Below are 18,998 nucleotides of genomic sequence, written 5' to 3' on the forward strand. Positions count from 1 at the left end.
CTGCTTGTTTTTCGTCCCCCCAAAAAATGTGAACCTTGAAACACGGACGCCTGGCGCGCATACCTGAGGAAAACACTTCTCCAGGTGAGGGCAAAGGTCAGGGCCTGGTTTCAAGTGTAATCGACTACATCGGTGGTCGAGGAGTAGTTGTTATTAGGGGTTAACTGCCTTTCTCAAGGGCAGAAGAAGCACATTTTTCCACCTTTGTCAGCTCAGGGATTCTAACCAACAACCTTTCGGTTACTCTTACAGGTTTTGACAGTTGCGTCCACATGATTTCTGAGACTAGGGCTCCTTTTCTCGAGACTCTACACCCCCAAAACACACAACACGCCAAAACACACAACACGCCAAACGTCACACATCTCTTGCAAAACCAAACACTTAATTCAAAACTATTTGAACTCTTCTCAAAATTGTGTTTGTTTTTTTTTGCATTAAAACTCTACACACGAACCATCAAATGTTTAGCTCTTATACACGCCAACTCCACACGGACGTGACACGTAAAACACTCCTCCTATCTTGTGTCTTTTGCATGTTCAGTGTGCAGTGGAGTCCACGGCAGCTTGTCATAGCACTCACACGCACATATATGCGCACAAACATATTCAGTATGTACACATATACAGTATGAACACATATACAGTATGTACACATATTCAGAATGTACACATATACAGTATGTACACATATTCAGTATGTACACATATTCAGTATGTACACATATTCAGTATGTACACATATACAGTATGTACACATATTCAGTATGTACACATATTCACTATGTACACATATTCACTATGTACACATATACAGTATGTACACATATACAGTATGTACACATATTCAGTATGTACACATATACAGTATGTACACATATTCAGTATATATCTACACAGAAATAGAAGGAGGGGAAAAAATATTCTCAAAACATTGTATTTTTATCCAGATTTCAGAATAAATAGTAGCAGACATAACACATCCAGTAGAAGACAAATAGGCTTGTTACTATGAAGAAAAAAGGTGCATCCTGTCTCCTATTTGGATCTGGCCACAGCGCCTCAACAACATCACAGGCGATGTTCTCTCTGGCTAAACAGGGGGCGTCTGGAGTGGCGTATTCAGCCCTGGCACGTCCCCTTGCCTATGTCACCACAGGCCTCCTCCTCATCTTCGTCCCCCTCTGACTCTCACTCCTCTTCCTCTAACTCTCTCTCCTTTAATTGGCCTCCATTGTTGTCCAAACCAAGAAAGCCAACCTGAAGCCTATTTATAGTGCCAAAGCTCTGATTTCTAAGCGAAGAAATCAGCTATAAGTGTTTTCACACTGTCAGCACTGTGTGTAGGTCATAGGTACATTTTGAATGGCAGTTTTTTCCCCAAAACGAAACACAAGATCTGTTACTTTTGAATGATGCATCTAATGTAGAGAACAGTGTTTAGGAAGAAGTGTGTTTTACAATTTGCAAACTGAGTGCAAAGCAGATAAATGTGCTTGTAGTTTTGCAGACTTGGTGTGAAGATGAGGCACATGAGTTAATGGTTTCACTGAGAGTTCCTCAAGTACCACTTTTAGTGTGTAAGAGATGGTAGAAAACTGTAACCTCTAGGCTACCATCGGTCCAGGAAGTAAAATGAAATTCCAATTCTATAATTGAAAATATATATATATTTAATTTCAATGACATCAAAACAAAGCAGAGTAGCTATTTATTTCCAAAGTTTACTTTTTTTATTTTTTATATATATATAAAAATAAATATGGGATGTAGTCAATTCGAATTGAATACATCATGCATTTCTATCTGAACGTTGGCCAACATTGTGTCCTGCTGAACGTGGTGCTGATTTCCAACAGTCGTCATTCACAGCCGATACAGATACTGTACCTATCGGCGTTTTGTCTGGTGGTACATGTGAGTCGTCATTCACAGCCGATACAGATACCTTACCTATCGGCGTTTTGTCTGGTGGTACATGTGAGTCGTCATTCACAGCCGATACAGATACTGTCCCTATCGGCGTTTTGTCTGGTGGTACATGTGAGTCATCATTCACAGCCGATACGGATACTGTACCTATCGGCGTTTTGTCTGGTGGTACATGTGAGTCATCATTCACAGCCGATACAGATACTGTACCTATCGGCGTTTTGTCTGGTGGTACATGTGAGTCATCATTCACAGCCGATACAGATACTGTACCTATCGGCGTTTTGTCTGGTGGTACATGTGAGTCATCATTCACAGCCGATACAGATACTGTACCTATCGGCGTTTTGTCTGGTGGTACATGTGAGTCGTCCCATATAAAACGGTTCTCTGACAGGTTTGAAGAATACACATCTCCCCCCGGTCTTTTGGTCAGAGGACTCCTCCAGCTGTAGAAAAACAAAGTAGAGTTGACAGCACAGCGCTGATTACATCAATGGCTGATAGGGGAATTCCAGGACAGACAGTATTTTGACCCTTGACCAGATCAAACCTGACCAACCTGAAGTGGGACTGGTGCCTGGCCACATTCTGCCTCAGCCTTCTGCTCCTGATATGGGAGGGGGTTCCCACCACACTAACAACAGATCCACCAGGTCATGTAAGTAGCCTGTGAATTAAATCAAATATAATCACTCAATAAACATATAGCGGATATTATATTATATATATATATATGTTTAGTGATGATACTAATAGAGGGACTGTAAGTACAGAATAGAGTCAGACCAGTGATGCTGAAGGTGGTATTACTGTACAACCAGCCGTGTAACGTTACTGAATGCTTGTATTATGTAAGACTGGTACTCATGGCTAGACATGTACCATCCTTCATTCATTTATGCCCTAGAAAATACACAATATACTTTTTTGAGAACGGGCATGTTGTTTGTAGCACTAGTCGGAGACGAAGACCCTGAATGTTAGCTAGTTTTAACCTAACCCTTGATCATGACTCCCACTTCCATTAAAGGCAGACTACCGACAGGTCCTGACTTACCGACTGCTAACCCAAACAATATACCTGTTTTCATAAAAGTAGCTAGCTACCTAAATTGCAAATCTGGGTTGGTTATCATTATCTTTGTCCGAATTTAAATTACTTGGCTAACTAGCTAAACTTTTTATTTCATAATGGGTCCCCAAACGACTCTCCTTCACCTTCACACGATGTGAATGCAATGCTTACAATATCGACGACAAGCTGGCTGACGTTGGGTCCTGTCAAAACGGGTCGCCAGGTGTAACGTTAGGCATGCAACTCTTCCTCTCTGTGACGTTCCACATTAGGGAGAGGCTATGTATTTGGCTAGGTTATCATAGCCACACACCAGTCACAGCCATCACGTTGTGTGTTTGTTGTAAATAATCCCTTCCTTGCCATCTTCCAGCACAATATTGTTGAATGCATTAGAAATCTGCACCAACTATATGGACGTCGATTTTCACTCCTATGCCGAGAAAGTGTGCATGCATTGCAGACCTCACAGCCCACAACAGGAGGCAGCTGGGGGCGGACACCACCTTGTTGTCTCTGGGCAATTTGGACATCATTGGTAAAAGTGGGCTTGTAAGTCATTCATAACTATCCCATCCCTACCTGTTACGATGCAGTCACTTCCAAATGTTGTTTTGGAAGATACTGGCTTTATGATGTAAGGAAGTGCTATTTCTTATGCAAATGACCAGCTTACTGCTATTACATTGCTATAACTGAGACAACGTATTTTCACAGTAAAACATGTTAGGTCCCATACAGGATAGCTCCCACACCCACACACACAGCACACACACATACACACACTGCCGAGGACACACAGATAAGACATACACCCACACATTGCGAGGAGACACAGCCTTGACTTGCCGAGACAAGAACGCACACACATACACACACGCATTGCGAGGACACACAAATTTGCCAAGACACATACACACACTCATTCCCTCTCCTGGGGATGGACTCCAAAGACAAAGAACTCTTCCAAACTGCCAATGGGACGTCGACACCAGTCTGGAGGGAACTGCCAATCAACTACCAGCAACCTACCAGAGGCCAGATCTACCAGAATCTACCTACGTCATACCCATGAATAAAATGACTGCACACAATGTATTCGGGGCTCTTGTCTGAAGGTTCCCTAAGGACTGGACGAACGAGAGTCCGTGCACGCTATGCCAGATATCTCTACACTATAAAATAAACTGTCTTTACTATATCTGATCCACCTTGTCCAGTGTTTCAACTTGTCTCCTGTATCGATTCATCAACAATGACCAAAATGATCCTATTTACACTTCGTGGTTCATTTTGATACTAGAATCAATGTTTCTGACTCATATCAATGCCACATAGGCCCTTTATAAGTGTATAAGTTGGTTCTAGGAGACAGTTCAACTTTAAAACTGCACCATGTTCTATCATTCTCATGGCAAAATGTGAGGAACAACATGAGGTGAGCTATTAAACAAGCTATTTTTACCGCTATGCTCCATGGACATTTTTTTTAAATTTCAGGAAATAAGCTTTAAAACTGCAAAATGTTCTCTCAGACAAAATGAGTCAAATAGAATTATAAAACTGTTTTTTTGTTTTAGGGGGGTTGGGGGGCCTTCCACGTATACTGTATTCTCAAAATATCCCTCCATATACCATAATAAATCTGGTCAAACTGTAAAAAAAAATATAAAAAAATAATAATGTTTTAAAAAAACAGGGGGGAATACGCCCATCTACTGTTTGTCTCCCCCCCACCACAATTTCGCCCTTGCAGTGTACACATATCTCACTTTCAACTGCATTTATTTTTAGCAAACTTAACATGTGTAAATAGTTGTATGAACATAAGATTCAACAACTGAGACATAAACTGAACAAGTTCCACAGACATGTGAGTAACAGAAATGGAATAATGTGTCCCTGAACAAAGGGGGGGGGGGGGGTCAAAAGTAACAGTCAGTATCTGGTGTGGCCACCAGCTGCATTAAGTACTGCAGTGCATCTCCTCATAATGGATTGCACCAGATTTGCCAGTTCTTGCTGCGAGATGTTACCCCCACTCTTCCACCAAGGCACCTGCAAGTTCCCGGACATTTCTGGGGGGATTGGCCCTAGCCCCCACCCTCCGATCCAACAGGTCCCAGACGTGCTCAACTGGATTGAGATCCGGGCTCTTCGCTAGCCATGGCAGAACACTGACATCCCTGTCTTGCAGGAATCACGCACAGAACAAGCAGTATGGCTGGTGGCATTGTCATGCTGGAGGGTCATGTCAGGATGAGTCTGCAGGAAGGGTACCACATGAGGGAGGAGGATGTCTTCCCTGTAACGCACAGCATTGAGATTGCCTGCAATGACAACAAGCTCAGTCCGATGATGCTGTGACACACCGCCCCAGACTATTTTCACCTTTATGACGGACCCTCCACCTCCAAATCAAATCAAATCACATTTTATTTGTCACATACACATGGTTAGCAGATGTTAGTGCAAGTGTAGTGAAATGCTTGTGCTTCTAGTTCTGACAATGCAGTAATAACCAACAAGTAATCTAGCTAACAATTCCAAAACTACTACCTTATAGACACAAGTGTAAGGGGATAAAGAATATGTACATAAAGATATATGAAAGAGTGATGGTACAGAGTGGCATAGGCAAGATACAGTAGATGGTATTGAGTGCAGTATATACATATGAGATGAGTATGTAAACAAAGTGGCATAGTTAAAGTGGCTAGTGATACATGTATTACATAAGGATGCAGTAGATGATATAGAGTACAGTATATACGTATACATATGAGATGAATAATGTAGGGTATGTAAACATTATATTAGGTAGCATTGTTTAAAGTGGCTAGTGATATATTTGACATAATTTCCCATCAATTCCCATTATTAAAGTGGCTGGAGTTGAGTCAGTGTGTTGGCAGCAGCCACTCAATGTTAGTGGTGGCTGTTTAACAGTCTGATGGCCTTGAGATAGAAGCTGTTTTTCAGTCTCTCGGTCCCAGCTTTGATGCACCTGTACTGACCTCGCCTTCTGGATGATAGCGGGGTGAACAGGCAGTGGCTCGGGTGGTTGCTGTCCTTGATGATCTTTATGGCCTTCCTGTGACATCGGGTGTTGTACGTGTCCTGGAGGGCAGGTAGTCTGCCCCCGGTGATGCGTTGTGCAGACCTCACTACCCTCTGGAGAGCCTTACGGTTGAGGGCGGAGCAGTTGCCGTACCAGGCGGTGATACAGCCCGACAGGATGCTCTCGATTGTGCATCTGTAGAAGTTTGTGAGTGCTTTTGGTGACAAGCCAAATTTCTTCAGCCTCCTGAGGTTGAAGAGGTGCTGCTGCTTGCCTTCTTCACGATGCTGTCTGTGTGGGTGGACCAATTCAGTTTGTCTGTGATGTGTACGCCGAGGAACTTAAAACTTACTACCCTCTCCACTACTGTTCCATCGTGGGGATAGGGGGGTGTTCCCTCTGCTGTTTCCTGAAGTCCACAATCATCTCCTTAATTTTGTTGACGTTGAGTGTGAGGTTATTTTCCTGACACCACACACCAAATCGCTCCCGCTCCAGAGTACAGGCCTCGGTGTAAGGCTCATTCCTTCAACGATAAACGAGAATCCGACCATCACCCCTGGTGAGACAAAACCGCAACTAGTCAGAGAAGATAACCTTTTACCAGTCCTGTCTGGTCCAGCGACGGTGGGTTTGTGCCCAGAGGCGATATTGTTGCTGGTGATGTCTGGTGAGGACCTGCCTTACAACAGGCCTACAAGCCCTAAGTCCAGCCTCTCTCAACCTATTGCGGACAGACTCAGCACTGATGGAGGGATTGTGCGTTCCTGGTGTAACTCGGGCAGTTGTTGTTGCCATCCTGTACCTGTCCCGCAGGTGTGATGTTCGGATGTACCGATCCTGTGCAGGTGTTGTTACACGTGGTCTGCCACGCGAGGACAATCAGCTGTCCGCCCTGTAGTGCTGTCGTAGGCGTCTCACAGTATGGACATTGCAATTTCTTGCCCTGGCCACATCTGCAGTCCTCATGCCTCCTTGCAGCATGCCTAAGGCACGTTCACGCATATGAGCATGGACCCTGGGCATCTTTCTTTTGGTGTTTTTAGAGTCAGTAGAAAGGCCTCTTTTAGTGTCCTAAGTTTTCATAACTGTGACCTTAATTGCCTACCTTCTGTAAGCTGTTAGTGTCTTAACGACCGTTCCACAGGTTCATGTTCATTAATTGTTTATGGTTCATTGAACAAGCAGGGAAACAGTGTTTAAACCCTTTTACAATGAAGATCTGTGAAGTTATTTGGATTTTTACGAATTATCTTTGAAAGACAGGGTCCTGAAAAAGGGACCTTTCTTTTTTTTTGCTGAGTTTGTGAGTGTGTGATATGGGAGACAGAGGTCTGTTTATTTCGACATTACAAAGAGTTTTATAAACAATGGCACCACTGCCATGTTGCACTGAGCCTTGCTGTTGGAAAACCACACCAGTCTCCGGCTTTGGCTGTCAGAGATGCACCTCCCCGACTTTCGTTTCCACAAATAAGGCCAGTATAAACCGCGGTGTAAAGCTTATGCGGTAAGTGATTTTAGAGGAAGTTGGCCAATCATTAACTTCTTTGGTAGAGTTAAAACGACGTCGCTGTGGAATAGTGTTGACATTTGACAAGCCAAATAGACGTACGATGATAACCAATGGTAAGTGCGATTCAATTAGCTTATTTCAACATTTCTGTTTAGCATCATGATACAACCATATTACATTACTTGTTTCATCCTGCTTTTAATGTTGCTATAAGAGAATGTATGAATGATGCTTCCACTAGATAGCACAGTCAAAGTATGCTATATCCTACAAATGAATGAACTTTGTTTTTGCTTTTAGTTTAACGTTAGGCATGAGGTAAGCAGTGTGGTTAAGGTTGGGTTTAAAAATCACATTTTAAACAAGAGACATGTAGAAATAAGTGCGGTTTATAACTAGTATGCTGTGACGACCGATTGCTGAAGAAGCGTTGCACTTCCGCGAAAGTAAGGACTCTTCTCTCTTCATTCCGTTTGAAGTCGCCAAATGCTGCGTTGTTGAGCTATATCGTTTCCACTAAAAGAAAACGAAAAGTCGCGCGCTAATAGCGTTTTCGATGCCATCATTATGTTGCAACTACTGTTGTTTCCAAACAACCACTTTACATCATCATGTAGGCTAAATGTGACCGAACACCTTGATTCGGTATTATGTAGCAACATGTGCATTTAATTATTTTAATTGTACATTTTTACATTGGATAAAAGCAGAGACACAGAGCTACAAAATGGTATATCATACACTGCATTTGTTTTTAGGAACGATGGGAAAGTAATTCTGCTTCGAAAATGGATAAACTTGTAAGGCAACTTTTGAGTAAATGGCCTTGGAATGTTCTGGTACCTACTGGAAGGCTCTCCTTTGTCTACACCCATTCAGCATTGTTCACACCCTCTTAAACCAGTCCTACTTATCTCTTTAAGTATTCACATGTGAGGTAATGTGCTAAACAGTGAGTAGTGTAGTAAAGATTAAGACTAAAAGTCATAGCCTACAATACTTTATATTTACCTGGATATTTTTTCGTATAAATAAAATAATATACATTATGTGCAAGAACAATATTGATGATAGATTAGGTAGTTATACAACCAGGGGTAAAATGCCTAAGCAGCAGGATTTAAAAAACAATTGTAGCAGCAACATATGGTGTGTGTGTTAGGAGAGTCATTTGAATAAAAGCACTGCAGGTAGTGCTGATGACTGGTCCGTCCAAAACATTAATGAACAATAATCTATATTCAGAGAGCCGGTTTCCATCCTGCCCTGGACTTTGGTGCGGGGCATGTGATGTCCATAGCCTCTTCGTCGCAAAACTCTGATCTTCTGAAAAACATATGTTTTGTTGAGCTGTGTCCAGTCCAGGTGGAGCTTGTACATAGCAGGCCATCTACCGGAGGAAGGATGTCAGCGTTGCGCAGCGGCTAAAACCTGGTCCCGACTGAGTCTGAACGCTCCTTGGTGACAAGGCTCCAAAGCGACAAGGCTCCAAAGCGACAAGGCTCCAAAGCGACAAGGCTCCAAAGCGACCAGGCTCCAAAGCGACCAGGCTCCAAAGCGACCAGGCTCCAAAGCGACCAGGCTCCAAAGCGACCAGGCTCCAAAGCGACCAGGCTCCAAAGCATCGAAGCTGTAAAACAGGAAATAACCAAACAAAAAATAGAAGACATTACAACCTCGCACAACATCAATTCACCCCCTAAGTTTAGATAAGAATAATAACCTCATACAATGCAATGAAGATTATTTTCACCTGAAGTGCGGGTACTGCTTGATCTGTGGCAGCGGCCTGAAGTACAGAGTCCGGTGTTGTTGCCAGCCACCGCTTTCCACCAGCACCGTATCATCCTCCAGTCCAACCAGCTGTGGGACGTTGACCCCTGTCAGTGCTGTCAGTTTCAGACAGTGTTCACTCTGGTCTTTCTGAAGCACTGCTTGATGAGGCCAAAGGGGGGGAAACTTGGTGTGGCCTGTGATCAGGAAGTGAAGGTCCAGACTGTGGTGGAGCTTGTGTATGGTCCGCCAAGCGCAATACCAGAGCACAAACTTGTTCTTGTTTTGGCCACTGCAGTTATCACTATTCAGGTCCACACGTGTTTCCCAACTCCCTAGTTGATGACTGCGCTGCTGCCTTTGCTGGATGACATGCCTTCATCAACCAAGTAGTTGACTTGTTGTGGTATTCCTTCACAGTGGACACCAAACAAGACAGGCTTGCGAGTAGTTAAAAAGTAGATGAGACCTGGCTACATAGGGTCAGATGGATAGTAGATGGGACCTGGCTACATAGGGTCAGATGGATAGTAGATGGGACCTGGCTACATAGGGTCAGATGGATAGTAGATGGGACCTGGCTACATAGGGTCAGGAGGATAGTAGATGGGACCTGGCTACATAGGGTCAGGAGGATAGTAGATGGGACCTGGGTCAGGAGGATAGTAGATGGGACCTGGCTACATAGGGTCAGGAGGATAGTAGATGGGACCTGGCTACATAGGGTCAGGAGGATAGTAGATGGGACCTGGCTACATAGGGTCAGAAGGATAGTAGATGGGACCTGGATGGCCGTAATCAGCGCCAGACACCTGGCTAACTTGATGGGTCAGCTAGCTAGCTAAACAATGAACCATAATCCCAATTCATAGAGTACTAGCAAATACATACCGATTGTCATAGCTAGCTAAAGTTAACATTGAACCTATTTGGTTTACTAGTTAGCTAGCTAGCATTAAGCTATGACTAGCAATGCAAAATGGCATTCTGAGATATCAATACACACAGAAAATACACCTAATGTTATGTAGCAAGCCAGCCATCTACCGTCAGCTAGCTAGCTAACAGTAAGCTTTAACTTGCAATGAAAACAACTTCCTGACAAATTTAGAAACGTATAATATCTGAAACTGTAGCTAGACTCTTACCTGTATACGTGGATGAACGCTTCGAAGCAGACTGAAACCCCTTTCATTAAATAAGACGTCCTGGGTATTTTCCACTTTGTTTGTACAGCTTGCGTGGCCCGTTGTGTCCAGTCACTCTGGTTCACAATGACCATGTGCAATGGCATAATAATAATACGATCTTTCTCCCCCTCTGTCACAGATGCCGTGGTTGCCCTTAGTTTGAAGATGTAATCCGGAGCCAGGTGTTTTATACAACAGCCTTCTGTGTTCTCTTTGACTCCCTATGCATTTTGCAATCAAACGTCAGAATTCTATTCATCTCCTTATCGTACTCGGCTTCTACCGTCACTGTCAGGACTAGTGTCTTCTTTAAAGATTTATTTTTATTTTGAACCTAAATCAGGTATTTCCTCATCGTCTGATTCATTTACATATTCCGAGAGAGTCGGCATGGCACGATCGTCCTCCAGAAAGTAGTCATCGCAATTTTTCCCACTGACTTTTGTCGATAGCGCCTGATAAATGAAAGGCAGCGATGTTGTTGAGAGCAGTAGCAACATATTTGCAGTCCTCCATGGCTAACGTTTTATCTTTCGAAACACCGCAAACCAATCTGAAACTCATCTCTCGGGCATGTCCAGCCCACTGATTATCTCATCCAATCATGGCTAGTGGGAAGGTTCCTGACTTTTTCTGTGGCTAAACCAACTATAGGCTCGTAATTTAACAATTGTATTTGTATTTACAGATGGCAAACAAGTTTGTTATTAAGGCACATGAAAGTTCACATGTTCCAGAAGGCATTTCAGCCTAAAAAAAGCATTGATAAAAAATTAATTACATTCAAATGGCACTCCTGTGAAGTCATGACTTGCGACATACACCTAGTTTCCAGAAACTGGTCAAAAATGTATGATATCTCACTGGACTCGCCTAGGGTTTGGGGTCAAATCCATGTCAGGAACTAAACTGACATTCCATTTCATGAAGCTCGTGGCGTTGCTTCCAGAGGCAGTTTGGAACTCGGTAGTGAGTGTTGCAACCGAGGACAGACGATTTTTACATGTTTCAACACTCAGTGGTCCTGTTCTGTGAGCTTGTAAGGTCTACCACTATGCGGCTGAGTCATTGTTGCTCCAAGACGTTTCCACTTCACAGTAACAGCACTTACAGTTGACCGGGGCAGCAGGGCAGAAATTTGAGGAACTGACTTGTTGGAAAGGTGGCGTCCTATGACGCTGCCACTTGGAAAGTCACTGAGCAGTTCAGTAAGACCATTCTACTGCCAATGTTTGTCTGTGGAGATTGCATGGTTGTGTGCTCAATTTTATACACTTGTCAGCAACGTGTGTGGCCGAAATAGCCAAATCCATTCATTTGAAAGGGGTGTCCACATACTTTTGTGTGTGTATATATGTATATATTAGTACCTCCTCAATCCATCCCTCTCTCCCACAATCCATTCCCCTTACCCTCCCTCCCTCCCTCCCTCTAGGCTGTATTAGGATACTGCTCCCCAGGCCTGGTGTCTCCAGGCTGGTTGTCCTGTCTCTTTCCTCCTCCCTGGCTCTGCTGCTACTCTACAGGTGGGTGATACGACAGACAGATAATAAAATAAATCATGACTTCATGATCATTTCTACTTCTTCTGCTTCTTCTTCAGCTCTTTGAATGGTCCTCAGAGCCCCTCTGCGCTGCACCAGGTCTTCCTACATTTCAGACATGTCCGCTCCTACCCCCTCCTCAGACGGCCTCGCTGCTGCCTCCTCCCTCCCCCCAACTCCAAATTTAACCCTGGACCCAGTCACCCCAGACCCAACCCCTGGTCCCTCTACCCTGACTCCAACCACGACATTGAAGCCAGCCCCATCCTTCTGCTCCTAGCAATCAAGTCCCACCCTGCCAACTCTGACCGCCGGGCTGCCATACGAGCCACCTGGGGCAGGGAGAGGGAGTGGAGAGGCCAGGGCGTGAGGAGGGTGTTTCTACTGGGCCTGGGAAGAGACAGGGGGGAGGAGGGGGGAGACCCAGATGTGGGGGAGGAGAGTGAGAGATACGGGGACATTCTCCAGTGGGAGTTCCGAGAATCATTTTTCAATGTGACTCTGAAAGAGGTTCTGTTCTGGAGCTGGTTTCACCGGGAGTGTTCTACAACAGTTCTCTATATTCTAAAGGGGGACGATGACGTTTACGTGGATGTGGAGAGAGTGGTGGGGTTCCTACAGAACAGGGAGACAGGGATGAGGAGAGAAGAAGAGGGAGAGACAGAGAGGGGGGGAGAGACATTGATAAGGGGAGGGAGAGGGATGAGGAGAGGACAAAAGGGAGAGACGGAGATAGGGGGAGAGAGAGGGATGAGGAGGGAGACTGAGATGAAGAGAGTGATAGGACCAGGGGCAACGAGAGGGCGAGGAACAGAGGGAGGGGCAGGGAGAGAGCGAGGAACGGAGGGAGGGGGAGGGGCAGGGAGAGAGCGAGGGGCAGGGAGAGAGCGAGGGACAGGGGGGGGAGGGGCAGGGGGAGGGGCAGGGAGAGGGGGAGGGGCAGGGAGAGAGCGAGGAACAGAGGGAGGGGCAGGGAGAGAGCGAGGAACAGAGGGAGGAACAGGGTCTCCCCAGCCTCTCTACATGGGACGTGTCTTTGTGGAAACCTATCCTGTGCGTATATGGTGGAATAAGTACTACGTCCCCTACTCCTTGTACCTTGGCCCCTACCCTCCCTATGCTGGGGGCGGGGGCTACCTCCTCTCCAGAGATGCCCTCTCTCTTCTCCTCCACGCCTCCACCAGGGTGCCTCTCTTCCCCATCGACGATGCCTACGTCGGCATGGTCGCACAGGTGAGTTCTTTGGTTGATTGGATGAGTTTTATACTGATTATCACCATCACGTGCAAAAAATGTAATTTCAATAATATTTGGTCATTTAGAAATATACAGGTAGACGCAGTCATTCCTTGAGCCACAACATTTTATTTGGACCTTTTCTTTAACCTGGCAAGTCGGTTAAGAACAAATTCTTATTTCACAATGGTGGCCTAGGAACAGTGGGTTAACTGCCTTGTTCAGGGGCAGAACAACAGATTTTTACCTTGTCAGCTCTGGGATTTGATCTTGCAACCTTTCGGTTACTAGTCCAAACCAGTAACCGAATAAGAATAAAATCCAGTGCTCTAAACCACTAGGCTACCTGCCGCCCCAGGACCCTACACCTCCGTAGAGTCCTGGTCTAAAGTGGTGCACTACCCTATGGGCCCTGGTCTAAAGTAGTGCACTACCCTATGGGCCCTCGTCAAAGTAGTGCACTAGCCTATGGGCCCTGGTCAAAGTAGTGCACTAGCCTATGGACCCTGGTATTAAGTAGTGCACTACCCTATGGGCCCTGGTATTAAGTAGTGCACTACCCTATGGGCCCTGGTATTAAGTAGTGCACTACCCTATGGGCCCTGGTATTAAGTAGTGCACTACCCTATGGGCCCTGGTATTAAGTAGTGCACTACCCTATGGGCCCTGGTATTAAGTAGTGCACTACCCTATAGGCCCTGGTATTAAGTAGTGCACTACCCTATGGGCCCTGGTATTAAGTAGTGCACTATCTAGGGAATACGGTGTCATTTGGGATACTCTCCACAATGGACAAACTCACATAAGCAAATGTAACAAAATGATACCCCCCCCTTCTTTTTTTATTTTTATTTTTTTATTTCACCTTTATTTAACCAGGTAGGCTAGTTGAGAACAAGTTCTCATTTGCAACTGCGACCTGGCCAAGATAAAGCATAGCAGTGTGAACAGACAACACAGAGTTACACATGGAATAAACAATTAACAAGTCAATAACACAGTAGAAAAAAAGGGGGGGAGTCTATATACAATGTGTGCAAAAGGCATGAGGTAGGCGAATAATTACAATTTTGCAGATTAACACTGGAGTGATAAATGATCAGATGGTCATGTACAGGTAGAGATATTGGTGTGCAAAAGAGCAGAAAAGTAAATAAATAAAAACAGTATGGGGATGAGGTAGGTGAAAATGGGTGGGCTATTTACCAATAGACTATGTACAGCTGCAGCGATCGGTTAGCTGCTCAGATAGCTGATGTTTGAAGTTGGTGAGGGAGATAAAAGTCTCCAACTTCAGCGATTTTTGCAATTCGTTCCAGTCACAGGCAGCAGAGTACTGGAACGAAAGGCGGCCGAATGAGGTGTTGGCTTTAGGGATGATCAATGAGATACACCTGCTGGAGTGCGTGCTACGGATGGGTGTTGCCATCGTGACCAGTGAACTGAGATAAGGCGGAGCTTTACCTAGCATGGACTTGTAGATGACCTGGAGCCAGTGGGTCTGGCGACGAATATGTAGCGAGGGCCAGCCGACTAGAGCATACAAGTCGCAGTGGTGGGTGGTATAAGGTGCTTTAGTGACAAAACGGATGGCACTGTGATAGACTGCATCCAGTTTGCTGAGTAGAGTGTTGGAAGCCATTTTGTAGATGACATCGCCGAAGTCGAGGATCGGTAGGATAGTCAGTTTTACTAGGGTAAGCTTGGCGGCGTGAGTGAAGGAGGCTTTGTTGCGGAATAGAAAGCCAACTCCTGATTTGACGTTTGATATGAGTCTGGAAGGAGAGTTTACAGTCTAGCCAGACACCTAGGTACTTATAGATGTCCACATATTCAAGGTCGGAACCATCCAGGGTGGTGATGCTAGTCGGGCATGCGGGTGCAGGCAGCGATCGGTTGAAAAGCATGCATTTGGTTTTACTAGCGTTTAAGAGCAGATGGAGGCCACGGAAGGAGTGTTGTATGGCATTGAAGCTCGTTTGGAGGTTAGATAGCACAGTGTCCAATGACGGGCCGAAAGTATATAGAATGGTGTCGTCTGCGTAGAGGTGGATCAGGGAATCACCCGCAGCAAGAGCAACATCATTGATATATACAGAGAAAAGAGTCGGCCCGAGAATTGAACCCTGTGGCACCCCCATAGAGACTGCCAGAGGACCGGACAGCATGCCCTCCGATTTGACACACTGAACTCTGTCTGCAAAGTAATTGGTGAACCAGGAAAGGCAGTCATCCGAAAAACCGAGGCTACTGAGTCTGCCGATAAGAATATGGTGATTGACAGAGTCAAATGCCTTGGCAAGGTCGATGAAGACGGCTGCACAGTACTGTCTTTTATCGATGGCGGTTATGATATCGTTTAGTACCTTGAGTGTGGCTGAGGTGCACCCGTGACCGGCTCGGAAACCAGATTGCACAGCGGAGAAGGTACGGTGGGATTCGAGATGGTCAGTGACCTGTTTGTTGTCTTGGCTTTCGAAGACCTTAGATAGGCAGGGCAGGATGGATATAGGTCTGTAACAGTTTGGGTCCAGGGTGTCTCCCCCTTTGAAGAGGGGGATGACTGCGGCAGCTTTCCAATCCTTGGGGATCTCGGACGATATGAAAGAGAGGTTGAAAGAATGACCAGGCATCCTCAACTGACGGGATGAGGTCAATGTCCTTCCAGGATACCCGGGCCAGGTCGATTAGGAAGGCCTGCTCACAGAAGTGTTTTAGGGAGCGTTTGACAGTGATGAGGGGTGGTCGTTTGACTGCGGCTCCGTAGCGGATACAGGCAATGAGGCAGTGATCGCTGAGATCCTGGTTGAAGACAGCGGAGGTGTATTTGGAGGGCCAGTTGGTCAGGATGACGTCTATGAGGGTGCCCTTGTTTACAGAGTTAGGGTCGTACCTGATGGGTTCGTTGATGATTTGTGTGAGATTGAGGGCATCTAGCTTAGATTGTAGGACTGCCGGGGTGTTCAGCATATCCCAGTTCAGGTCACCTAACAGAACAAACTCTGAAGCTAGATGGGGAGCGATCAATTCACAAATGGTGTCCAGGGCACAGCTGGGAGCTGAGGGGGGTCGGTAGCAGGCGGCAACAGTGAGAGACTTATTTCTGGAGAGAGTAATTTTCAAAATTAGTAGTTCGAACTGTTTGGGTATGGACCTGGAAAGTATGACATTACTTTGCAGGCTATCTCTGCAGTAGACTGCAACTCCTCCCCCTTTGGCAATTCTATCTTGACGGAAGATGTTATAGTTGGGTATGGAAATCTCTGAATTTTTGGTGGCCTTCCTGAGCCAGGATTCAGACACAGCAAGGACATCAGGGTTAGCAGAGTGTGCTAAAGCAGTGAGTAAAACAAACTTAGAGAGGAGGCTTCTGATGTTGACATGCATGAAACCAAGGCTTTTTCGATCACAGAAGTCAACAAATGAGGGTGCCTGGGGACATGCAGGGCCTGGGTTTACTTTTCTCTCTCCCTCATTTCTCTTCCCCCTCTATCTGCTCCGTCTCTCTCCAGGCAGCTAACCTATCAGCCAGAAACCATCCTGGCTTCATGCCTGTGGAGTACTCTCCCTCCCACCACCCCTGTCACTACCTCAACAGGTAATGGTACTCTTTTGTTTCCATGTCTAACAAACACCTAAACGGCAACAAGTAGCCGAGCTCTGTCAGGTGCGCCAGGATGTGTAAGGACCAGTGTGTTACGTTCTTGGCTGTACGAGATGTGTACAATATACAGTACCAGTCAAAAGTTTGGACACCTTCTCATTCAAGGGTTTTTCTTTATTTTGTACTATTTTATGCATTGTAGAATAATAGTGAAGACAAACTATGGAATAACATATGGAATCATGTCGTAACCAAACCTTTAACTGGTACTGTGTATGACATAGGTCACGTGCAATCTATGTATTCTGTCCAGTGTGTAATGTACATTGTCTATTTTGCATACAGCACTACTTTTAGAGTTCCATAATTCCCTGTATTTTATAAGGAATCCTGGTTAGAAGATTCCTGGCATTATGAGAGAAGAAGAATAAATTCCAAGAATCCTACAACCAGTATTTTTTTGAAATTTTGAAACCCTTACGTGTCTAAGACCATTATCTTGTCACTACCACAGTGTCATGGTCCTCCACAAATTGCTACCCACAGACCTGCTTCATCTCTGGAGCTTCCTCCAGACCCAGGTGCACTCCTGTAGGGACTCTGCCCAGGATGGGCTCACCTTGGCCAGAGCGAACTCCCCTGGTTAGGATTGGAGGGAAAGCTGATCCTAGATCTGTACCTAGGGCAGGGGGGGTATCAAATTATTTTGTTCTGTGGGACACAGTTGGTCTTCACTGAGGTTTGCATTGAGAATTTGCCCAAAATAGGTCGTCTGTTTTTGGAATGTTCAATGTTACCTGACGTTCTAGCTCAGGGGTGGGCACCTCGCCCTCCAGGGCCTGATGGGTGTCAGTTTTGCCCCAGCTAACACACTTGACTCCAATAATCACCAAATGTATTTTTATTTAACCTGGCAAGTCGGTTAAGAACAAATTCTTATTTACAATGATGGCCTAGGAACAGTGGGTTAACTGCCTTGTTCATGGACAGAACGACAGATTTTTACCTTGTCAGCTCGGGGATTTGATCTTGGAACCTTCCGGTTGCTAGTCCAACGCTCTAACCACTAGGCTACCTGCCGCCCTAATCATGCTCATCAGTTTAGAATGCAATTTGATTCATTAGCGTTTGCTAAGGATGGAGAAAAAGTGTGAACGCCAATCAGGCCCTTGAGGACTGGAGTTGCCCACCCCTGAGCTAGAACGTCAGGTCCAGCAAGCTGCTGGACAGACTGAAGAGACTATAAATGTAGGTTCATTATCATGTTTAACCCCTGACCCAGGGAAACCTGGAGTGAGATCTTAGATGTTTGGTCCGACGGGATTAACAGACAGTATCATTTAATGCACTGAGCAGCGTCATGAATAACCTCAGGGATCTTTCACTGTGGATTGTTTTTTTTAGATTTTTAGTGTGAGTGTGCGTGTGAGTGTGCGTGCATGGGCATGTGTGAGTTGAGGTTCAATTACTATGAATCAAGCTATGAAATTGTTTAGTCAGTTTTGCAGAGATCAGATGTGTATCAGATATGCAAAAAAAAAATCAGATCTGAGTCACATCAGACTGCCTGTCTAAGCATGGCTTTTGTATACCTGTGTTTTATACCGTGTGTGTTGCTCCACAGTTTACTGATGTTTTACCTCATGTTCTATGTGACAGGTCTTGTGAATTAAAAAGTGTTGTTTTTCAAATGACACTGAATGAAATTCTGATTCAGTGTATATGTGATCTAGAAATCTGAGTAATGTTTGTAATAAATAAATACAAAAATCTCCAAGAGAACCTCATGATGTAATGTAGGGCTGGACGATATGACCAAGATATCATTTTATATATTTTTTATTTAACCAGGTAGGCTAGTTGAGAACACCTTTATTTAACCAGGTAGGCCAGTTGAGAACACCTTTATTTAACCAGGTAGGCTAGTTGAGAACACCTTTATTTAACCAGGTAGGCTAGTTGAGAACACCTTTATTTAACCAGGTAGGCCAGTTGAGAACACCTTTATTTAACCAGGTAGGCTAGTTGAGAACACCTTTATTTAACCAGGTAGGCCAGTTGA

At 45.0% G+C, this 18,998-nt stretch overlaps 1 protein-coding gene across 1 annotated transcript; it reads left to right on the plus strand.

The window, feature by feature from the left end:
• The first annotated feature begins 7,402 nt into the window (after window positions 1–7,402).
• On the plus strand, window positions 7,403–18,708 carry LOC135574419 (N-acetyllactosaminide beta-1,3-N-acetylglucosaminyltransferase 3-like). Its single transcript, XM_065026016.1, has 6 exons — window positions 7,403–7,702; window positions 11,988–12,078; window positions 12,156–12,995; window positions 13,032–13,329; window positions 16,845–16,930; window positions 17,451–18,708. The coding sequence occupies exons 1-6, from the start codon at window positions 7,690–7,692 to the stop codon at window positions 17,581–17,583; spliced, it is 1,461 nt and encodes a 486-aa protein (XP_064882088.1). The 5' UTR covers window positions 7,403–7,689; the 3' UTR covers window positions 17,584–18,708.
• Window positions 18,709–18,998: the final 290 nt, after the last annotated feature.

Source organism: Oncorhynchus nerka, linkage group LG12 (assembly GCF_034236695.1).
Source record: "Oncorhynchus nerka isolate Pitt River linkage group LG12, Oner_Uvic_2.0, whole genome shotgun sequence".
NCBI lineage: Eukaryota > Metazoa > Chordata > Actinopteri > Salmoniformes > Salmonidae > Oncorhynchus > Oncorhynchus nerka.